Consider the following 25770-nt stretch of genomic DNA (forward strand, 5'->3'; position numbering starts at 1 on the left):
GATGCCTCATGCAGGAGATCATCCTCCTCAACAAACACTCTGCCGAGTGGGCAGGTAGAGTGCTTGCTCTATGCGTCACCCGTGAAAGGGGCACGGTGACCTTCATTGGGGGGCGAAGACAAAAGGAACCTGCAAAACCTCAAGGCTACCGCTTTTTTGGGGGGGATGACACACACAAAGTGGTTTGCACCGCTCAAAAAAACAACAACAACAAAAAAACGTTCATTCTTGCCTCCACCACTCTCCCCTTTGAAAATCTGTCTGTCAAGTGAAAAAAAATGTCTGTCAAGTGAACCTCATAGTAAACTTCGCACCTCTAGTGACTTCAAAATAGGGAGGGGTCAAATAGGTTTGTAGTTGAAGACTGGGTTTTAACTGCTTGAATCAATGGCGCCCCGCTCATTAATAGAAGGTTAGTTTCTAATTGAGTAGATGTCACTATTTACAGCAAATCTTAAAGGTCCATTAAATGAAAACAGGTGCACCAGGCTTAATTCCTGCAAACTGAATTTTCACCCCTCAAAGGTTTTGAAGCACACTTTAGCGTGTGCAATGGTCTTTTGGATCCAGGGCAGCACGGAGGTGACGTTGTGGTACAAAGCAGGGCGACCGCTCGCACCCCAGAGCAGATTGATACCATGAACGCTCCACGAGCCGTCCGCATTCGCACACTGCAACGGCCCGCCTCTGTCGTACAAGTGCGGATAGGTCTCAGAGCTTGCAGTACACAACGTAGTGTTGCTGATCCATTTTGGGTCATGAGGCCATTCACTTCTGCACTGATCATTGGTGACGATGGTTTGAGAACCCTCGTGGAGCAGGTCAGTGAGCAATGGTCCATCCGAGCTGGTCTGTCCCCACCCGGTGGAGACGCATTTGCTGCCAGCAGGGAGTAGTTGACTCGGAAGACACACAGGTTTGACCGTATTACTAATCCGTGCAGGCCGGGACAATTTAATTAACACCAAGCCACAGTGAGGCCCATTATTGCAGGGAAGCTTGATGACTTCATCCACGGCAATCTTCTGGGTCTTGACTTCAGAGGTCGTGGACAAACTGTGAATTCCCAGTAACACAAAATCAGAAGGGCTGACTGCGATTTGTTCTGTCAAGACAAAATATCTGCTGATCAGGGCCGCTCCCTGCCTGAACTCTCCTTTGGGTCCCAGGATCGCTGCGGTCCACGGCCAACTGTGCGGCACGGCCTCTTGAGAACCGAGGACACGTCCAAGATTATCCCTAATCCCACAGACGGTAGGCTCTCTCATTTCTTCAATGGCCGCTGTGATAAAACCTGCGGTCTGTCTCCAATAAATGGTGTGAGTGTTTTCTTGGCCACAAACGGCAGGTCCCCTTATGACCGACCCGGCTTGAAGCCAATCATTACCTTGCCGCATCATCAATGGTGCACCTGCGTCTCCCCGGCACGCATCCTTCCCCCCCTCTTGGTTAGCATGGCAAATCATACTATCGGTCACCAGGGGATTCTTCATACACTCTTTGTGATCGGCTATCTTCACGCCGACGCTTTGCAGCTCTTGTGGCGCCGGCAATGGTGCGTCACCAACCCAACCCCAGCCATAAACCGTTGCGTCCGACCCGGCCGGGAACACACTTCTACGATCAGCGAAACACATCGGTCGTAAGTGCTCGCCGAAGGTCACTGGAGACGCTACCTTCACTACTGCCTCATCATAACTCAGTGGGTCACGTGGATTCGCATTCCAACCTGGGTTCTTCCTGAAATCAGCAACCTGCCGGATCTCACCCCCGTCCTCCATCAGTTTTGTACGATAAACCACTCTATAGTTCTTCAGGTTGTCGGACCCGAGGCATTGGGCGGGCACCAGAATGTGCAGGTCATCAAGTATTGCTGCAACGCAAATATGCCTGTTGTAGCGCTGGAAGCTAACAACTGATGGGTGCTTCGCTGGGTTGCCTCCTACTATAAACTGGCCAGGAGGTTTACTTGGGTTCTTGAATGAAGTTGCATTGGTTTGTACTGCTGAGGCTGTACAAACAACCAGGAACATGAAAGCAGCGATGATGACTTTCATTGTTGCCGTCCTTCTCCTCTCGTCCCCTCTTAAAGATAATTGCTCTTAAGACTCTCTGTAGAACTGGGCTCTTAAACTCAATTACACTTAAAATCTCTGTAGTGGGCAACTGGGCAAAAGTGTGTTTAGTTCAATTTTATGTTAGATTGTGTCGTTACGGTGACGACACACAGTGTCGTCATAGCCATATATGGAGCCCTGGATGTATTACGTTTTAATGTGGGCAGTTCTCTAATCAAAATTGCCTATAGGGAAACACACTATTGTTCTGTTCCAACTTTGTGGAGTAATTTATAGCCAATGAGGAACCAGCATTCTCGTTGATGTCACCTTTAAGCAGGTCTTCATTGGCTAAACGTTCCTCCATAAGGTTTTTGCAGCTTCCTCATTCCACACTCAAAATTCTCCAGAATTGCATCTTTCTAGTTAAGTGTGGTTGCCCCGCAAGGTAACCAAACGATTGTCCTCAGCGTTTTTGAGCGGTGCAAACCGCTCCTATAAGTGGCTGTGCGTGTGTCCGTAGCCTTTTTCCTCTGCGTTTTGCTATAGTAAAATGTGTGCGCGTAGCATCATGTTTGTCTAGTGATGTCATATGTCGTATGGCTGTAGCCTTTTTCCTCAGCGTTTTGCCATAGTAAAATGTGTGTACGTAGCATCATGTTTGTCATATGTCGTGACATATGACAAACTGATGACATATGACATCAGTGATGTCATATGTCGTGTGTCTGTAGCCTTTTTCCTCAGCGTTTTGCCATCGCGAAATGTGTGTGTGTAGCACGTTTACGTGGTAATAGAGTGGCTGTGTGTGTGTCTGTAGCCTTTTTCCTCTGCGTTTTGTCATAGCAAAATGTGTGTACGTAGCATCATGTTTGTCTAGTGAATAGTGATGTCATATGTCGTATGTCTGTAGCCTTTTTCCTCAGCGTTTTGCCATAGCAGAATGTGTGTGTAGCATAGCCTGTACATCCTAGACTCAAATCCTAGTCTGAAGACGTTATGCAAGCACGACCACCGCTCACTTCATATTGGGTGTGATTTTTACTCATCATCTCATGTAACCCTTCAGCCAATCAGACATCACGATTTCCCTGTATATATACCTTGGTATTGTGATGTCATGACCCTTTTCCCCCTCTCCGATTGGCTCCCCATTATAATCAACGGCAACCACACTTGCAATTTCCAATTGCACCTCGCGGGGGCCCCGCAACGGGGTTCTTACTCATCATCTCATTTAACCCTTCAGCCAATCAGACATCATGATACATTGATATTGTGATGTCATCCTTTCCTCCCTCTCCGATTGGCTCCCCATTAGAGTTAACAGCAACCACACTTGCAATTTCCAATTGTACCTTCTAGTTAGTGTGGTTGCCAGACAGGGCAACCAGACTATTGTTCTTGGTGTTTTCACTGATCATCTCATGTAACCTTTTTCTCAAAGGGTGTTCCCCTTGAAGTGTTTCCACTCATCATCTCATATGTATAAATATAGATTCATTTCACTCAGATAATTACTAAATGTAAATCAATCCAATCACATAATTAGTTAAAATGAATCAATTGCAAGCAAATGTTTAGTAAAGGGTAATCAATTTCAAGTAAATAATAAGTAAATGTAAATCAATTCCAATCACATAATGAGTCAAATAATCAATTTAAACCACATAGGGCCCACAGTGGAGGGGCCCTACTTATTTTATTGCAGATACACAAGCTCACAGCGCTGTGAGCTTGTAGATCTGCTATTTTTAAGTCGTGAAAATGTGTGCAAATCTTTTGAATATATGTGTTTTTTTAAGTGAAAATGTGTAACTCAAATTTTGCTTCTGGGGGGTCCCTGGAACTCATTTTGAGATGGTGGTCTGTGGCCAAATACATATCATTTTAGGGGTCCTTCACATGAAAAGGTTTGAGCACCACAGACAGACAATAGAAACATAGGTTTTGCAAAAAGACCTTAGAAGATTTGAAATATTCAAAGACTTGCACAAATGTTCAAGATTTTTCAAAAATAGCAGATCTACAAGCTCGCAGCGCGGCACTCCGTGCTGTGAGCTTGTATATCTGCTATTTTTGAGCGGTGGTAAACCGCTCCATAGAGTGGCTGTGCGTGTGTCTGTACTGTAGCCACTTTTTCCTCAGCGTTTTGCCATAGCAACGTGTGTGTGTAGCCTGTATAACATCACCAATTACATCCTAGACCTATATCCTAGTCTGAAGACGTTATGCCACCGCTCACTTCACATTGGGTGTGATTTTTTCCTCAGCGTTTTGCCATAGCAAAACGTGTGTGTGTGTGTGTGTAGCATAGCCTGTACATCCTAGACTCAAATCCTAGTCTGAAGACGTTATGCAAGCACGACCACCGCTCACTTCACATTGGGTGTGATTTTTTAATAGTTAAAGCATCCAGGGCCAATAATTTGGTGCGACACCCCTGACGGCAACCGCACTTGCAATTTCCAATTGCACCTTTCTAGTTAGTACTATGGGGCTGTTAAGTATGACATCATTTTGTAGGCAGAGGAGAATTTCTGCCCCCAGTTTCCATGATCTTTTTACTATTTTTAGTACACATTTTTCTTCTCTTTGTTGTTGAAAGGAAAGTGTTAGAATTATACTTTAGTCGTTATTTTTGTCTCGGATCTGTTGAAATAGCGAGGGACAGAAAATGCTCTGAGGGCAGAGTTCTCCTCTGCCTACAAAATGATGTCACGGCTTAAAATTCCCATTGTTCCCGGCGTTCTTACTCAACATCTCATGTGGACCCTTCAGCCAATCAGACATCACAATCTCCCCGTATATATATACATATATATATATATTAGTGCTGTCCGAGTTAACTAAATTAATCGCAATTAACTCACCGTTATGTTAATCGCGATTAATTATTTTAATCGCAATTAATCGCATTATTTACAAACATTGGCTACAATATCGGCTATATTGGCTACAAGGTCCATCCCTGTTGATGTAACAAAAAATACAATGTATAATTAAAGCATAAAGGTGGACACAACAGTAATCATTTAGCAGATCATTATACCCATCAGCTGCAGTCTGTTTAATGCAATACCATTATGATTTATTCAGGTTTTTAATTGATTTCGAATAAAAGATCAACATTCTTTCGTTTAAATCCAGCAAATATATCCACTCCCAAGTTAATAGGGCCACGAAAGACTTGAAAGATATCCCTCTAAGTTACATTGTGACCTGATAAAAGCTGATGACTTATTTGCGATTAATCGCGCGATTAACTACATAAATCATGCGATTAATCGCGATTAAAATATTTAATCGTTGGACACCACTAATATATATACATATATATATATATATATATCTTGATATTGTGAAGTCATCCTTTTCCCTCTCTCTGATTGGCTCCCCATTAGAGTCAGTGGCAACCACACTTGCAATTTTCATTTGCATCTTTCTAGTTAGTGTGGATGCCCACCAGGGCAACACACTATAGGCCACTTCATTTATTCTTCCTGGATAAACTTTTAGCCAATGAGGAAGCAGCATTCGCATGACGTCATCCAATGAGGATTGGTCAAGCTTCACATGACAATTTGGCTATCCAGACAATAAATTGGCATCCACACTCGCAATTTCCCAGAATTGCATATTTCTAGTTAGTGTGGTTGCTGTAGGCAACACATTATAGCCTAGTTCTAGCCCATATAGATTGTATAATAAAATCAAACCTCGGTTCGAAGTGAAGCGGTGAACTTTTATGCTATGTGTTCTAGAGCTTAAGAATTCAGAATTCTATATGATGAATGAATGATTTTATCTGGAGGGCCGAATTGTCATGTGAAGCTTGACCAAAGTATGGTCTCATTGGACATTTTTAATCATCCAATCATCAGACCGGGACGGACACTACACACATATTCTGGACGTACGGGACAGATAAAACCTGTTCATTCTGGACTGAAATGACCATATATGGACATGAGGGGACACACATGGGACACACATTTACGGACAGATAAAACCTGTTCATTCTGGACTGAAATGACCATATATGGACATGAACGGGACACACAAAGCCACTCCTTGGAAGCGGCTTTCACCGCTTCAAAAAGTCACACCCAATGTGAAGTGAGCGGTGGTCGTGCTTGCATAACGTCTTCAGAATAGGATTTGAGTCTAGGATGTACAGGCTATGCTACACACACACGTTTTGCTATGGCAAAACGCTGAGGAAAAAGGCTACAGACATACGACATATGACATCAATAGACAAACATGATGCTACGTACAAACATTTTGCTATGTCAAAACGCTGAGGAAAAAGGCTACAGACACACGCACAGCCACTTATAGGAGCGGTCTACCACCGCTCAAAAAATGGACAGTGGAAAGGCATTCGTTTCTATGCTGCGCAAATGAAGCTTTTTTTGGCCGTTGTCTGGGTACCGCCATCATCGTTTTAATGGTACCAAAGGAATGCTATTGGCTGCCAATGGTCACGTGCAACCTCACGGATACATAGGACATTGTCTTGAGCTTGCCGAAAATATAAAGCACACAAAGAAGAATCATCATAAGCCTATGATCACAAGCCCCTCCTGCATACCCTGCTTTAACATCAATTAAAACATAAACTGGAGCATATTTTCACAAAACGCATATCATGGTGATTGAAACGAGTCTTTAAACTAGCGACAGGAACCATAAAGTATTTATGACAATGTTTATTTTAAGGTAATTAAGAGAATCAAATGTAAAAGTTCTGGGGAAATGAATGGAATCCTATGGAGAACATGTTGCTTCTGGTGCCAGAACAGCGCAACTAGCGGAATTTCATAGGAACTTTCAGTTCTGTGTTTGCTTCATTTTAAATAGGGACAACTACACCCCTGTTCTAGCCCAGCTTTCTTATTATCATTAGTGTGGTTGCTGTAGCCAACACACTTAACAGGTATAGCTCATGCCCTGTTTGACCTACAGCCATGAAACCTTTAGACACATAGCCTATGCGTCTCCTCTGACTTTTGACCTCTGACCCTTATATCTCCCATCATTTTGAATTATTTGGAAAACAGTTCAAATCTAGCTCCTCCTGGAATTTTCATGCCACATGCGCAAAACCCTTTATATATTTTTTAATTGAAACATCATTTTTGTTTTATAATTCAATGAATAGGCCTATTGCAGTTTTAGACATTAAATTAATGGCTGGCTTTAAATAAAATTTGAACTGGCTACTCAAGCATTTTAATAGGGATTGGGGAAACAAACGGGGGGAACCAAAACAAAGCGACGCCACTTTTTCTGCCTAGACCGGATCAAACGGCCCGTTGTAAACGAATACCAGGCTTTCCCCCGCACATTAGTCTGTGTGTGCTGTGTGTGTGTGTGTGTGTGTGTGTGTGTGTGTGTGTGTGTCAGAGAGAGAGAGAGAGAGCGAGAGAGAGAGAGAGAGAGAGAGAGAGAGAGAGAGAGAGAAAGAGATGTGTTTTTTTGTGTTTTTCCTAATAAAGTAGACTATCTTTTTGTTGTTTTCTCCTGTGCATGCGTGTGCATGTGTGCGTCCTGCACGCATTGTACATCAACTATGCATCAGCCTTACACAAGGTGTCTTCCATAAGAACAACACACGAGGCATTGTTCAAAGGAACACCTCTCTCTCCTTTCCCATTCATAGTAATGATGATGCCATGCTATCTGGGACAGCACTGAGTGATTGCGACCGTAGGTCGCATTTACTACCAAAACCTCCACCGGCTGTCTGTCAGTGAGTCAGTCAGTCACACTTTTGCCCTGCTCATATCTCCACAACCGTTGCCCCCATCCATGCCAAATTTTGCACACACACTCCTTGACTGCCAAACTACAACCTCCAAGGGCCCCCGGAGCCCAAGGGACCCCCAGGTCCCTGGGGGACCCCCAGATGTAAAAAATGACCAAATGTGCTCACACGTCACACGTCACACTTTTTCCCTGCTTATATCTCCCCACCCGTTGACCCGATCCATGCCAGATTTTACACACACACTCCTTGCCTGCCAAACTACAACCTCCAAGGACCCCCGGAGCCCAGGTCCCTGGGGGACCCCCAGATGTAAAAAATGACCAAATGTGCAAAAATGACCAAATGACCACCCCAACGGGGCTGCTCACGGGGAATTCCCGGGGACCACCGACTCCTGCTGCTCCAGAACGGATGCAAAAGTGGTGGCGCCCCCAGTGGAGGACCCCCTGCCACTGCAGCGCACATAAAATGCCGTAACTCGGGCTAGGAGCGTCCGGGAGAGCCGGGGCCGGTACCTATTCGTCCGCCAAGGCAACGCGGAGACCCCACCCCTCATTTCTCACATGGCCCTATTCTAGCGCCACCTTCAGGCCGATTTTTAAACACATTTTTGGACACTGCTCCTACAGTTTTTGCCCTAAAATCACAAATATCACTACACAGCATGTCTACACTCATGTCATCAACATGGATCAGGAAGATTTTGGAAAAACAAATTTTTGCCCTATTTGTGGAGATAAGCCACCTACGGTCGCTTATCTCCCGATTAGGGAGTCTTACTGGTATATTAGCCTTTTGTGTCTGCTCTGCTGATGGCCCAGGGCCATTATGGAGTTAGGTGTCACTTTCACTTAGCTCTGGCTGTTGACATGGGATCCGTCAAAGGCGGCAGCCACGGGCACAGACCAAGCCAACACCCTTCCTTATTGCATAATGTCGTCAACCTTCTTAATACTTGTAAGACACCTCAGGGTGACATGCGACCTCAGGGTGACATGCCAATTCTTGGCCATCTGGCCAGTGATGTATATGGGACCAGTTACTCATATATGGAGACCCCTGCATGATAGTCAACAATGTTATGTCAAAACATGCCCATATATGGACATGACCAAATATGGGCATCCCCAGATATGTCCTTAATATTGATAACATAATATCCTTGATATCCTTAATATTGACAATACAGGAATCTCCATATATGGGCATAAAACGTATGTTAATTAGTAAAGCCAAGAAGGGCCTTGACGAGTTAGGGCCTGGGTTTGATGCCTGGAGATCTCCATATATGGGCATTTCCAGATGATGCCCTGTTGTATTACATTTTATTTATTTTATCCTTTATTAATATATACCAGTAAGACTCCCTAATCGGGAGATAAGCGACCGTAGGTCTCGCTAGAAGAGGGCCATGTGAGAAATGAGGGGTGGGGTCTCTGCGTTGCCTTGGCGGACGAATAGGTACCGGCCCCGGCTCTCCCGGACGCTCCTAGGCCGAGTTAGGGCATTTTATGTGAGCTGCAGTGGAGGGGGTCCTCCACTGGGGGCGCCACCACTTTTGCATCCGTTCTGGAGCACCAGGAGTGGGTGGTCCCCGGGAATTCCCCGTGAGCAGCCCCGTGGGGGTGGTCATTTGGTCATTTTTGCACATTTGGTATTTTTTTTACACCTGGGGGTCCCTCAGGGACCTGGGGGTCCCTGGAACTCCGGGGGCCCTTGGAGGTTGTAGTTTGGCAGGCAAGGAGTTTGTGTGGAAATTTTGGCATGGATCGGGCCAACGGTGGCCGAGATATGAGTAGGAGGAAAGTGTGACGTGTATGTGGTAATGTTTTTTACACCTGGGGGTCCCCCAGGGACCTGGGGGTCCCTGGAACTCCGGGGGTCCTTGGAGGTTGTAGTTTGGCAGGCAAGGAGTTTGTGTGGAAATTTTGGCATGGATCGGGGCAACGGTTGTGGAGATATGAGCAGGGCAAAAGTGTGACTCACTGACAGACAGCCCGTGGAGCTTTTGATAGTAAATGCGACCTACGGTCGCAACTAGGTCCTTACCCGTCCTCCTTACCCGTTACCCTTTGAAATAGTTAATATAAAAATCAAACCTCGGTTCGAAGTGAAGCGGTGAACTGTTATTCTATGTGTTCTAGAGTTATGAACTCTGTGATCTGTACATTCTTTATATTCTGATTGAATGAATGAATGATTTTATCTGGAGGGCCGAATTGTCATGTGAAGCTTGACCAATCCTCAAAGTATCCAATCATCAGACCGGGACGGACACTACACACATATTCTGGACGTACAGGACAGATAAAACCTGTTCATTCTGGACTGAAATAACCATATATGGACATGGGACACACATTTTGTTTTTGAAAAAACCTATTAATTCTGGACTGATATTCTGGATGTACGGGACAGATAAAACCTGTTCATTCTGGACTGATATGACCATATATGGACATGAGGTGACAGATATTTTGTTTTTGAAAAAACCTGTTCATTCTGGACTGAAATGACCATATATGGACATGAAACACACATTTTGTTTTTGAAAAAACCTGTTCATTCTGGACTGAAATGACCATATATGGGCGTGGGACACACAAAGCCACTCATTGGAAGCGGCTTTCACCACTTAAAAAAAATTAAAAAATAGGTAGGCTAAAATGAGGTAGGCTAAAATGTCAAGCATTGTTTCACCAATCAAGAGTTCAATCAAGGGTTAGGGTTAATCAATTATCTGCTCTTCCCCTTCTTCTCTTCAACCTCCCTCTTCTTCCCCATCTCTTCCTTGGTGTGCCCCTTCTTGGGAGGAGGAGATGCTCCTGAAGTTTAATATTTTTCCATCACTGGATACATCATCATCTCCCCTTTCTTGGAAGCAGGAGATGTTCCTGGACTTTAGTTTTTCACCATCTTTATAGTTTGCGTAGAGCCATGTGTGTTAACCTCCAGTATGTGTGAGGTGATTTCATTCATATCCTCCAGTGGACTAATGCTGAACACCACCACAGACCGGATGTCCTGGGGCATCACTAATGACATCACTGATGAAATCACTGGTTTTCTAACTATTATATGACATCACTGATGACATCATCGATGACATCACTGATGACATCACTGGTTTTCTAACTATTATATGACATTACTGATGACATCACTGGGTTTCTAACTATTATATGACATCATTGATGACAACACTGATGACATCATTGGGTTATAACCATTAGTGACATCATCGATGACATCACTGATGGCATCACTGGTTTTCCATCTATTATATGACATCACTGTTGACATCACTGATGACATCACTGATGACATCCCAAGATATCTAACTATTATATGACATCACTGATGACATCATCAATGACATCACTGATGACATCATCAATGACATCACTGGATGGGACGGACGGAAAGACATTTCCTTGTGGGGACTGCCCCATAGGTCGAACTCCCGTTGGGTCGAACAGCGTCGGCAGGTTAGATAAACACCCGCGAGCGTCGGCAGGTTAGATAATCACCCGCGTCACGGTTACTGAGGTCAGGTTTAGGGTTAGGGTTAGAGCAGGGACGTGCTGGCCATTGGGAAAACGGGACAACTCCCGAACGGCCGGTTCATTCCCGGCCGGTCCAGGCCGGCCATTAAGAAAAGAAAAAAAAAAAAAAAATGTCGGCCTTCGTTCCATTTTGGGGGCTAGGTGGCCAACAAAGTAAATCGTCACTGTCGGGCAGAAACCTCGTATCTCCAAGTTTCAAATGTGTAAATTTTTTCGCAAAGCAAAGCCCTGCTTCATCATACAAGGCGCTCGCACAAAAGTAGTGAAAACAGCAGATTTACAAGCACACAGCAGATTTACAAGCACACAACGCCTCGCTGTGCTTGTAGATCGGCTGTTTTCACTAGTTTAATTCATTTTTTAAATGATAAATACAAAACAAACGGTTTTGGACATACAAGGTTTCCACCCGACAACGACGAAATATAACTCATGTAATTGGCCCACTGGCTTGTCACTTGTCATGATCTCAGATGGCAAATCTTTGAGTAGCAGCAGTGCTATGGAGAGAGATCTCTCTCTATAGCACGCAATGAGGGCCTCTCCAACTCTTTTTCCCGGGCTGAATCAGGGGCCCAGCACGTCCCTGGGTTAGAGTTAGGCATAGTTTTACTGAGGTTAGGATTAGGGTTTGGGTTAGAGTTTGGTGGTCGATCCAAAGGGTGTTCAACCTAATGACATGTTACCTTCCTCGTTTATAGTATGACATCACTAATGACATCACTGGGTTTCTAACTATTATATGACATCACTGATGACATCACTGGGTTTCTAACTATTATATGACATCATTAATGACATCACTGATGACATCATTGGGTTTACAACCATTATATGACATCATCGATGACATCACTGCCCGTGGGGTCGAACAGCGTCGGCAGGTTAGATAATCACCCGCGTCACGGTTACTGAGGTAAGGTTTAGGGTTAGGGTTAGAGTTAGGCATAGTTTTACTGAAGTTAGGATTAGGGTTTGGGTTAGAGTTTGGTGGTCGATCCAAAGGGTATTCGACCTAATGACATGTTACCTTCCTCTTTATAGTATGACATCATTGATGACATCACTGACTGTAAACTATTTCTAACTATTATATGACTGATACTGATGACATCACTGGGTTTCTAACTATTATAAGACATTATTGATGACATCACTGATGACATCATTGGGTTATAACCATTATGGACATCATCGATGACATCACTGGTGACATCACTGGATTTCTAACTATTATATGACATCACTGATAACATCACTGATGACATCACTGGGTTTCTAACTATTATATGACGATGGCATTACTGATGACATCACTGATTACATCACTGGATATTATATGACATCACTGATAACATCACTGATGACATCACTGGGTTTCTAACTATTATGACATCATTGATGACATCACTGATGACATCATTGGGTTTATAACCATTATATGACATCATCAATGACATCACTAGGGTTTAATGCCGGGAACCGGGATCCCGGGACTCCCGGCCTGAGCGCACCTAATTTCCCTCCCGGTTATTGGCTTCGGGAACCGTCATCCCGAAGATTGTCTTTTTCTTATATAAATTAGGCTACTAATTACTAGAAAGGCCTACTACAGTGCGTGGGCAATGGGCTGCTTGTCACATATCCTCGCCTCCTTTTTTAACAGGAAAAATCTATATCAGAATGAATCAGAACGTCAATATGCCTACAATAATCCAACCAAAAATTAATCTCTCTCTGATTTGCACTGCCTCTTTGATGAGCGCAGCCGCTGCGCAGCGCGCAATCTCGAGAACGAGGGGGGGGGGGGCTTCTTTGCTGTAACATGATGAATTGCCCAGTTTGGGACATAATAAATATACTTGACTATAATGGACATTTAGTTTGGCTGTTGATATGATATCACGGGAGGGCGGCGGTCAGATGCAGTGGAATTCTAAAAAGCCACGTCCCATACAATAGGCCTACCGCCTACTAAATAAACTTAATTGATTAAATCTAACGTGGCGTGGCACCGAAATTATACTGCGTTCCACTTCCAACAGTCCCTTTACCATTACAGAGAGACCACCTGTATGCCTTAGCCTATTTATAACGTGATGTTTTCCAGCAGCAGAATGAGCAAAATTATGGAAAACAAGTCTGTTGTTATAATCCAACTGCTGTACTGTAAGTAATAGGTCTACATTTGTGGTCTACCTTGCTTTCCTGGGGTGAACTATGAAGAATGATCTTGCAAGCGTTATTATCCCCCCAAATATATCCGATTGTGTAAGTAATGCAATGCTTTATAATGAGCCACTGAGGAACATTGAAGCGTTGCGTTGTGAAGAGCTGTGCGCGACAGCGCGTCACGGCATCTCCCATTAGCTTGATTATATATAGTTTGTCCTGCGAGTGTCATGCTGACAATAGCCGATCTGCAAGCTCACATAGCGTCTAATCTACGACGTGTTGTGAGCTTGCAGATCAGCTATTTTCAGTGACACGTGGAAATACAGTCGATAGGCTACGCAATGTCGCCCCCTGGTTGGTTAAAGGGGTACTGTCACCTAAAGCCAAGGCCGTTCCATGGTTTAAACATTATTAATTATTATTATTATTATTGACGGGAAATACCGGGGAGCCCGGGAGAAGCTCCGAAAAATCTCGGTTTTTAAAATGAGCTAAATTCGGGAAAATATTAAACCCTAGACATCACTGATGGCATCACTGGTTTTCCATCTATTATATGACATCACTGATGACATCACTGTTGACATCACTGATGACATCACTGGGTTTCTAACTATTGTATGACGATGGCATTACTGATGACATCACTGAGGACATCACTGGATATTATATGACATCACTGATGACATCATTGGGTTTATAACCATTATATGACATCATCGATGACATCACTGATGGCATCACTGGTTTTCCACCATCTATAATATGACATCACTGATGACATCACTGTATATATATATATATATATATATATATATATATATATATATATATATATACATATATATACATATATATATATATATATACACACATATATATATAAAGATTTGCAAACATTTTCTGTTTTGTTGTAGTCGAGTCCACCTAAAGCGAGTCCAAGTCAAGTCTAAGTCATATGGGGTTCGAGTCCGAGTCGGGTCCGAGTCACGAGCCCCTGGGAGAGGGTCGAGTCCGAGTCGAGTCCGAGACCAATGGGAGGCGAGTCCGAGACCAATGGGAGGCGAGACCGAGCCGAGTCCATTTTTTTTCTTTTTCTTTTTTGATAGGTAGGCTGCAGAAAACATTTTTTTTTTTATTGTTATTTCTTTTTTTTAGGGCATTCACCTGTCTGGTGTTTCCGACCAATACCTTTCAAATTAATGGCTTGTCTTCAAATTAAATCAATAGGTCTCCCCAAATTACCTTTGGTTGCTGTCAATGCTGTGGTTTAGGTTTGAGGGAGTTTTATGGAGAATTGGAGAGGTAGTTTTTTTCCCATTTTCTGTCTAAGAACAAGACATTTGAGTTGCTACAATTACATTTTACCCCAGGCAGAGAACAAGTACTTTAGTGTACAAATAAGACGTACTTGCCATATACTGTAGTACAATATCCCAAATCACAGACGATAATTAGGCCTATCCAGTCTAATATCATGATATGGATATAATATTGATGCCCATGCACCAAAAGGCCAAGTGATAACAAAAATAATAGTACTTATAGAATTATAGGTCTACTACTGTAATCTATAACATTTTTAAACATTGCTGTTATAGTTGCATTGCAATAGAGCATGCATGATTATAGCAAAACGTTTTTTATTTCAAACACAATCTTATCTTAAAGCTATACTGTGTAAGTTCAACTAGTGGTCAGTAGCGGTATTGCTTTTTTCGGCCGTTTTTCGGCCGGAGTCGTCGCGGACCACCGCCGCGGACCACCGGAGCGGCGCCGCAAACCACCGCGACCGATAGTAATCCGTGGAGGGGTAGAACGCATGGTAGAACGTAATTTTCTGGCCAGGATTTGTGGATTAAGAGGTTAAAATCCTTCACCATGGTAAACACTGTAGCCAAGCGGAGGCGCTTCCTGGAGACCAGAGCAGATAAGCTGTGATTGGCCGGTAGTGTACCATGTGTGCATGATCGGCGATGTGATTGGGCAACGTATACACAACGTATACAGATGATGCAGATTACGTCATTTTGGCGTGAAATCCGGTCCACGGCCAGGATCATAGAAAACATATAAAGAGAAGGCTTCAGAAGCTGAAAATAACGGAGTGGGTGTTCTAAAACTTTAGCGATTTAACAGTTAGGACAATTTTAAGATTTGTTTTATAAAAAAAGTTACATGGTACAACTTTAATATTTTATTTTGACTCAAAGCTAAAATAAATAAATAAGGTTTTCCCATTCAAACACATAGCTGTACGTTCCTGTCTGCATTTCAAGGTGAGAAATGTAGGCTACAATATGTCATTAGTCTGATGCCTTTCAAGTATATACAAGGCAAACCCCATGTCACTGCTTCAAGTTGTTTTGATTCGTTTTAACCTTTACAGGGACTTACAATGTTACACTTCTATCTGTTGATCAGTGCACCTTAAAACTTTCGGACGAGTCTTGCTTAACGAGTAATAGACTACACCTGGAAATACAAAAAGACAAATTCTTAATCCAGCTGTACCCGTGGATTAAACTACACATGATCACAAAGGCTTGTGTTTGGAAGCTGTTTTTACTACAATAAGGACTTATTAATACAATAAGAATGTATTTGGGGACACAAGGATATCCTGCAGGTAAAGCAGAGTGGGCTGTTGTGCTGTTGTCTGTTTGGGGAAAAAAATAACTTCTGCCAGGAAGATTAGTTGCTTGCTGCTGTGTGGAGCGGGGCTCTGCGTGTGTGTGCCTGTGTGTGTGCGTGCGTGCTACTACTGTGTGCCTATCAGATGCACGTCAGAAGAAACAAGGCAGCTCTCTTAATGTTAACGTGAATGCGCTCCTCATATGGATATAATATAACATTTATTCCATTGCATTGTAGTGACTTGACTTGAGTGGACCGGTGGGGTGCGAGTCCCGAGTCAAACGGTCCGAGACGAGTCCAAGTCAAATTAAGGGCGAGACCGAGATGAGACCGAGTCAGTGAAAATTTGGACTCGACCACTCGAGTCCTGACTCGAGACGAGTCATTGACTCGAGTACTACAACACTACTGGTTAAAGCATTCAATAATTCTAGGCCTAAATGGGTTAACCACTTAGCCTTATTTTGAAGAAATCCCAAAAATACATGAGCTTGTAATTCTATTTTTCTTTTAACCATTACAAAATGTCCACCTAAAATGAATGCCCGAAACGGTGCTGCCAGGGTGGTTACTGTGACAAATTCAGTTGTTCATAGGCTAACGTAAGCCAGTAGATTGGCTCTTTATTGTTCCAATCTCATAATTTCCATGTTAGAACAGCACTTAAGTTACACAGTCAATTCACAGGACTTTAAATGTAAGGGAATTGTTTACATACTTGCTCATTGCTATATTGATTATCACCATGTACAATGGCTTTTCAGTTCATATTCTTCTTTTGAGGTGAGAAAACAGCCCAGTTTAAAGGAGCTATAGTCAACTTTTTCTTGAAAAACGGATGCTAAAATAAAAATAGTGTTTTGAAAATATTTGCCAGACCCATGAAATGGGTAGGCCTACATAAGCAAATGTCGGTCCGGGTTTTCTATATAAAGGGTATATATGATGATGACATGATGATGACATGCCTACAAAAGGCATGATGTCATAAATGATGATGACAGACAGGGGGTCTGGCACAACCAGGTTGACCTGGTCTAGTTTATGAAAGAATATGCTTCATATATGTGTTTCTGTTCAAAAATGTCCACAGAAAAAGCATAAAATAATGATAGAATAATAATTTTGGCCTTTGTCAGACCGACACTTTGTTTACATCCTAGACTATTCTTTTATATGGATTGATAGGATGTAGTCTAGGATGTAAACAAAGTGTCTGTCCGACAAATGCCAAAATGATTATTTTATCATTACTTTATGCTTGTTGTGGGCATTTTTGAACAGAAACACATATATATGAAGCATATTTTCTTTATAAAATATCTTCGAACATTATTTTTAATTTAGCATCAGTTTTTCAAGAAAAAGTTGACTAGCTCCTTGGGAGACATCCCTTGTGTCCTGGATTTATGCAGTTGTCTGAAATGGTGTGGTCCAAGAGTTGTAAGAGTACCTTTGTTTTAAATAAAAATATTATTTCACTGAAATCTGAAGGTGTTCGTACCGGTATGTTATCTGTGAAGATGAGGCAGAGTGTATGCCACAATGGGCACTAGGGTGGGCAGACAGCACTGAGGCATACCATAGGTATACCATTTGTATCTTTAAGTCACATTTCTTTATGATAAACTAGGCTTTACATCCTAATACTCCACATTGACAGCAGGCCTCAGTGAGTCAAATTTCTCAGTGAATACAAAGCAGGGGGTTTACAAATGGTAACTCGTAAATTTGTGTGAGGGGACTGGGACCCACATGTAATCGGATTATTTGCAAACAGTTTAAATACTGATATAAATAAATGATGCTTCAGTATTTAATTATGCAGCATAATTCATTAACAAATCTGCTTCTTACCAAAACATATAGGCACACACTTGGTGAAGAAAGTGCTTCTGAGTCTGAATTTATGCTTGTCTAAACCAGATTAGATTTACCAAATAGATTTTCTTATTGAAATTGCTGGAAACTAGACTACCATCTTGATAGCCTATTGCCTGAGAGTACTTATTTTGACAAGTTATAAAAGTAGAAAAAAAGTGAAAAGAAAGCACTTTAATCTAATGGAGAAAACGACTAGAATCAAAGCTCTGTGGATGAACAGGAAGTAGTGGTAGGGATGACTTAAAGGGAAGTGGTGCCCTCTATCTTGCATTCTACTTTGTGTGCAAAAGGGGAATAATATTTATATATATATATATTTGCCCAAATATGGATTCCACACAGCTTGAGACTGGCTTTTAAGCACTGATGTCATGTCGATGACATCAGACCGACCTCCAATAGGAGAGGTCGGAGGTCTGCAGGTCCCTTTTATGCCCTTATATGAATATTTCTGTATCTGTCGTATGCCCAAATAAAAAGCATTCCATATGATGAATCTAATGACATGTTTGATGACGTGAACCCAGGTATATATAAGAACTGCTAATCCAGAATTTGTCAGTCAGTTGAGGTATATCTCTAAGTTTGTTTAATATAGCATATTTTAGCATTTGAAACTCAATTTTTTAGTAGCATTTGGACTTGTATAAGATATGGGTAACCCAAAGCACCAGGCCAGCGAGAGCACCAACAGCGTCAAGTACGCCTGGGTGATAGACAAGCTGAAGTCCGAGGCTGAGCCAGAGGACCAGAGGACGTTCGAGAAGGAGGCCAGCGCGAGCACCAGGATTTCCTTCAAGTGCGCCTGGGTCATGGACAAGCAGAACAAGAACATGATCACTCGGACCTCTCAGCCTGACTGCAAGGACGCCAATAAAGAGGAAATACTCAAGGAGAACGCTGTAAGGAGGGACTTGAAGAAGTACGCCTGGGTGATGCACAAGCTGAAGTTCGAGGCTGAGCGCGGCATCATCATCGACATCGCCCTGTCCTTCAAAGTGACGTCGAAGGAAGCGCGAAGCCAAACACAGCTTGCTGCCAAACACATCTTCAGTGCAGTGAAGAGTGTGGTGCGAACTCATGTGATCTTCTTCAGAAAGTTTGGATTTGTCTGGCAACGCACCAGCCCGGGAAACGTGTTTTATAACAACAAGATCTACTTGTTGGATCTGATGAACATACTGGCTGAAAACACGGTCAATAAGAACACGCTCAAAGGGGACTCCACACCGGGCCGGACGTCCACTCGATGTCAAATCTTTCCTGACGGAATCCCAGGCAATTCGACTGTAGCTCTTTGGCACGTGCTGAAGTTCCTTGGAGAACTGATTTTCCCCTGTGAATATTTAGGTGAAAAACCTTGGGAAAATAGAGAGTCTATACCCATCTTGACAGCCTATGAAAAGAAGCAACGCAAGCAAATGTATTTGCCATCAACCAAGGACGACTTGAATTTGGCAATAGCGCTACCCATGTATGTCACGATGTCTCGTCGCGTCAAATGGACTAGAGTCATCTTTCCCAAACCCTTGAAATCTGCAGATGAGGCTGGCACAGTTGAGGCCGCACCATTTGTACAACCCATTACGATGAACACAATCTTTAAGAGAGAACAGATCGAGTGGATTTATAAGAAAGCCAACCCAGAGTCCACACCCAAAGGGCTCACGCCATCACAAAAGAACAAACCAAAAACCAGGTGCCAAGATCCCGGTCAGAAGTCTGATGCTTCCACCTCTGACTGTGGAGCTGAAAAAAGCATACGGTTCAGCCTAGAGAGCAGCTCATCGGGCCGAAATTATGAAGCGAAGAGGGAGGTTTCTCCTGAAAAGGAGAGGAGCTCCAGTCTGCTTCAGGAGGAGCCAGAGCCTCCACACATTGAAGAGGAACAGGAGGAACCAGAGCCTCCACACATTAAAGACGAACAGGAGGAACCAGAGCCTCCACACATTGAAGAGGAACAGGAGGAACCAGAGCCTCCCGCCACCGGTCACCTGATCCGACCAGAGAAGGAGGCCAGCGAGGGGAGGCTCTCTCCATTCCGACATGTCGCCACTCCGAAATTGACTTATTGTCGGAGTGGCGACACTCCCATGGGGGTTCGGTTTGGGGTTAGGGTTAGAGATAGGGTTAGTGTCGGAATGGAGACATATCGGAAAGGAGACATGTCGGAGTGGAGAGATGCACCCGCCAGCGAGAGCACCAAGGAAATACTGAAGGAGAACACTGTAAGGAGGGGACTGGTGGGCATCACGAAAAAAAATATTTTTAAACTTGTGCTCGCGTTTCTGCTTTGTCTGATAATTCCCTGTGCCACGACACACCCACCTTCTCTAGTGAAAACATGCAACCTCCCATTTAATTCCTCAGTCCATGAAACACTGACTTTCGGGAAAGAAGACATATTTTGTGAGACCATTTTAGAAGTTTTTGATAATCTGATCAAAGACACACTGGGACTCTTACATTACCCGGAATCTGAAGCAGCTCACTGCAAGAAACACATTGCTCTTCTTGAGAAATCTATCTCCAGTTGCAAGGCTCAAAGTGCTAAGCTTGAAGAACGTTTGGCCGCTTGCGAGGGGAAGGAGGTTAAGCTAGAGGCCACACTTGCTAGTTGCCAAAAAGAGTTTGGCAGCTACAGGCAATGGGCTACATTTTGGAAGAAAAAGTATTATAAGCTCAGAGAGCTATTTGTCAGGATGCAACCACATGGTTTTGCCAAGTTCTTTAAGTGGGATGAACTTTTGAAGAAAGCGTATGAAGACATCGAAGATCAACACAAGAAGCCACTTCGCATTATTTCCTCCCTTGCCACGGCAAATCTACCTCCTGGTTTGAAAAGATGCGACCCCCCGTTATTGTTTAATGCCTCAGCATTTAACGGGGAACACAGTGCTGATTCACTGACATTCGGGAAGGAATACAAATCTTGTGAAACGACTATTGAAATGTATGCAAAACTAATGGAGGTTGCATTGGGTGACCTACATTACGCACAACATGAAGCAACGCGCTGCAAGGAACACCGTGCTCATCTTCAAGAAATTCTCTCAGGTTGCACGGCTGGAAGTGTTCAGCTGGACGAACATCTGTCCACTTGCAATGATCAGAATGAAAATCTCCACATCAAACTCGACGCATGCCGAAAAGGTTTAAACTCCTACAAGATTTGGGATGAATTTTGGAGGTCTGTCTTTAAAAACCTCGAAGGTACAGACATGGCGATAGCGACAGGAGCGAAGTTCCCTTTGTTGGATGGGAAAAAAGGTTTCTACTATTATTCACATGAGTATAAAAATGTGTGGGAACATAAGAAAATCTGCTGGAGACTTGGGGGAAAGATTGTTGCGCCTACAAGTAAGAGGGAACATAAATATATTAATGTGAATGTGAAACGGGTGAAACACCCGTTCTATAATAACAGAAGAGATATCCTTGTAGATCAGGAGATAGTGTTTGAGCCTAATTGTGGTTGGTTTTCGTGTGGTCCTGGCTATTGGCATGAACTAAACTGGTCGCACTGGGGGAATTATAGACCAAAGGTCCGTTATCCAAAGGCTAATCATTTTGAAGAGGCGCACCGATGGTATGGGTATACAGATCTGGACGCCATGGAGCTGGTTGGATTTTTGCCTGGTGAATGGATGTATGTCGCTGTATGCAAAATTGAGTTCTAAGTAGTTCATTGTCGCTAGACGCCTTAGTGGGGTGTGGGTGGGGTCAGATGCCTTTTCTCTTTTTTTTTCAACCTACTAACTAAACTTTATGTGACCGTCAGGTCGCCAGTTACTATGAAAAGCTCCACCGACTGTCCGTCCGTCCGTCAGGTCACATCACGTCACACTTTTGCCCTACCGTTGCCCCTATCCATGCCAAACGTTGCACACACACTTCTTGGCTGCCAAACGGTCCCGATTAAGTAGGGAGTCTTAGGTGCCCTCCACACTACAGGCGGTTGCCGTCGGGGCTGCCGCTAGGATCAGCGGTGGCCGCAACACGATGAGACACAAACACACTCACTCAGTGAGTAAACGCCGCGCAGTATTTCACAAAGATGAACACAATCCATCTCTCACCGCCCGCGTACGCATGCACAAACGAGCACGCTCGCGGGGGATTTCACGGGGCCGCGCCCGCTTGCCTCGCCTCCCCAAAACTTTGCTGCGTGGCCAAAATAGCCGCCCGCCTCCCATTGAAAATGAATTGCTAGGAGGCGGTGACCGCGCGTAGTGTGGAACCCCCTTAAGTATAGTTTTTGTCTATGACTGAGGTGTGCCGTCTGAAGCGGACTTGAGCCATGAGAGGCACCACCGCTTAGGTGAGCAAGTCGCCGTGCCGAGCGTTGTGAAGTCTGCTTCAGCCGACTCATCGCCTGAGTTATGTCCCGATAGGGACAGCATCAGCATCGTAAACCATGTTTTTGGGTGAGCGGTCGGCGCAACTGCCAATCAAAGTGACCATTGGCCAATCACAGCACGTCTTTTCCGGGACTCGTCAGAATCTAATATTGACACAAACAATGGGTCGTTTCTCAACCAGTTGGACTTGGTATTTATGTGCTGTGTCTGATATTTGTGTGTGTGCATAGGCGATTTTAAGGGGTGTCTACGGGTGCACTTGCACCCCCTGGCCACCAGGCGGCTTTTTTTTCTTTTTTTTGTAATGTAACTTTATTTTATAATTATTAAATAAAACAGTGATCGTGGTTTGTAAAATGTGCGCAAAAAGAGAGGTGGAGGGGCAAGTATTTCTGTTGTTGGCAGACTCGGCAGGCACTATGGGTGGTCTGTGAGATTAACACCATAATGCATTTTACAGTTTGAGACAGAACACGAAATTAAACTGCAGCAAATAATTGATCAGTATGCAAGTGCCAAAAACCGGAGGCTGCAGTTCATTGTGTAATAAGGATGATTGCTTGATGTCCTGTGTTGCCTCTGCCTGCAAAATATAAGTAAATAAATCCTATAGATATTTGCTCATGGTGTCAAGAAAAAGAAGCACCTGTTTTGCAGTTTTTTTTTGTTTATATTGTGTTACATTTGGGTAAAAAATAAACCGCAGAAACCCGTTAAAACAACAGGACAAACCGCAAAAAAACACATTTTTTTTGCACACGCGCTGCCGCGCACGTGCATGAGATCATAGAAGTACTCGCTCTGTCTTGCACCCCCTGATAGAAGAGGCTAAAATCGCCTGTGTGTGTGTGTGTGTGTGTGTGTGTGTGTGTGTGTGTGTGTGTGTGCGTGTGCGTGTGCGTGTGTGTGCGTGCGTGCGTATGTGTGCTTGCTATTTCCTTTTTCTTACCGGAGGTCTGTGCACCACCCAGTAGGCCCTCTCCTGACAATCAAACACCACGCGGTCTGGCTTTTTACGTTCCTTACCCGCTCTGGGATAACACACACACACACACACACACACACACACACACACACACACACACACACACACACACACACACACACACACACACACTTATTTACAATTCAGGCATTTAGCAGAAGCTCCTCAGAGCAACTTGTGTGAGATGGGAATAAGCAGAGTAAACATGAAATCTAGTCTGGCCCTAGTCTGGGATCACTTCACTTTTCGGACTTGTAACCGGTCTGGAGCGGAAACCTCAAAACGTCACGTTGTAGTACTCAAAGGACTACAATTTGGCCGGAACTATCCACCGGAAACAGTTATAACCCAAAATAATTCCCCTGCACTCAAGGACATACTTTTAAGGCCTACCTAATAAACTCCTTGATGCGGAGTAGTTTTGCTTTTGAAAAATTTGTTTGGTATATGCATCTTTTTTTAGTCCAACTCGTAGCGACTGGAAAGACTACACTAGGCTACTCGAGCATTTTAAAAGGGATTGGGGAAACAAACGGAGGGAACCAAATCAGAGCGACGCCGCTTCTTCTAGTGGTTTCCGCGTTGGGCGGAAACCAAACGGGCTGTTGTGAACAAACACCAGAGGTTAGTCTGGCCCTGAAGAGGTGAGTGCTAGGAGGTTGAGGTGTGTCTTCAGACTGTTGTTACTACTGGTAATGAAGCTGCTCACCTGTACTGCTCTTTAGCCTGCATCACTATGAAGTCCCATTTGTGGTTCATCCATTTATGAAGACGGTTGTACTGCTCCTGTACACACAGTGCACCATCATGTGTTAACCTTGGTGTTTTGTTTCATAAGCTTTTCGACAGTTTGTGTGTGTGTGCATGCGTGCGTGTGTTCGTGTGCGTGTCACCTGCTCATACAGCTCTAGAATCCCTTTCTTGCGAATGTTTCTCTTTGCCAGATAGATAGCTGAGAGACAACAATGTCAGTATTAATATTAGAAGTGGTAAACAGATAGTAGATGACGTGATGTAAACAGATGGATGTGACATAAACAGATGTGATGTAAGGACGTTCCATTCCGACTCACCGTAGTCGGTATCCTCCACAGGCCATTGCTGTGCAGGCCAAAAATATGGCGTCTGAAAGAAAGGACATGATGGCAAAAGCAACACATAGTCAGTTTCGCTGGCTGACTACTTCACTGAGTGTGTTCAGTTCATGTTGCTTTCTAGTAAGGCAGGTTTTTACATACCCCGATGTCTCTGGTTCACATTGGCACATTTCCTGGGGCAATCTGCCCAGATCATGCATGTCATGCATGTCTTCTTCTTCTTTTTTTCTTTTTTACTCTCAAAAAAGCATTTGCAATGTAGTGCATTTGAAACTACATTGCAGTGCACATCATGGGGGGTGATCACTGCTTGCCTCCTGTGAATTGTTTTATTTTAATTTTTGTTTATTTTATTTATATTTTGTTGCTGAGTGAGGTCAGCAGCCAAAGTGACATGAGTGAGATGAAAAAGCCTGAGTGAAATGTGCCAATGTCAACCAGAGACATCGGGTAGCAGTACAGTTTTAGTTGTACATTAGTACAGGTTTTGTATACAGCAGTACAGTTTTATATACAGTAGCAGCACAGGTTTTTATACAGTTGCACAGTGGTTCTCAAAATAGTGGGCTGTGAGGATATTGCAAGTGGTCCCCCAAATAAAAACACAAAGATGTTATTGATAATAATAACATTAATATAAATTCATAATTTAATTAACGCTTTCAATGCCACCTTTTCACCACTAGAGGGCGCCCAATGGCCATAGAAAACACCTATCCACAAGCGCTGTAACAGCACAAGCCTTGCGCAGCCATGACAAGCCTGAACACTTTCCTTTGTGTCATCAACAGGGACAGGATGAAGTTAGCTTGAAGTTAGCTATTGGCTACCAAGCATTTTAGAAGCCCTATTTTCGGCGATTTAGCCATGATTAAACCTTGCACACCTCATGGATATGCATGGAACAGAGAAAATGAGCTCTAAAGATCCTGGATTGCATTGGAGTGGATGGTAAATATCGGCGGCGCGACGCTCTCGCGGGCCCGGCTCGAAAAAAAAAAAGAAATATATATATATATACATTTTTTTTAAAGCCGAACTAGTTCGGGATAGGCACCCAGGACGGTCCAAATTATCCCGAACTAGTTCGGGATAGGCACTAAAGAAGTTTTAATATACTGTATATAAAATGAAAATTTGTATTTTTCTAAAACTTTGAAAAACGTGTTTTCACTGTGATACAGATAAATTAGCCTGAAATCCAGACTGATTTGCTCCGTTCAGTGGGTTAG

General features: G+C 43.5%; 1 protein-coding gene across 1 annotated transcript in view; it reads right to left on the reverse strand.

Annotated features, from left to right (window-relative positions):
• Window positions 1-25770, reverse strand: part of LOC308302902 (regulator of G-protein signaling 9-like) — a gene marked incomplete at both ends in the record, with an annotated part of 66757 nt that overhangs the window by 28518 nt on the left and 12469 nt on the right. Inside the window, 4 exons of the mRNA XM_080747220.1 lie at window positions 23406-23487; window positions 24151-24227; window positions 24335-24393; window positions 24515-24566. Coding sequence (XP_080603346.1) covers window positions 23406-23487; window positions 24151-24227; window positions 24335-24393; window positions 24515-24566 — 270 coding nt within the window. The remainder of the gene's footprint in view (window positions 1-23405; window positions 23488-24150; window positions 24228-24334; window positions 24394-24514; window positions 24567-25770) is intronic.

Source organism: Nannobrachium achirus (genome assembly GCF_963921795.1).
Source record: "Nannobrachium achirus genome assembly, chromosome: 18".
Lineage (NCBI taxonomy): Eukaryota > Metazoa > Chordata > Actinopteri > Myctophiformes > Myctophidae > Nannobrachium > Nannobrachium achirus.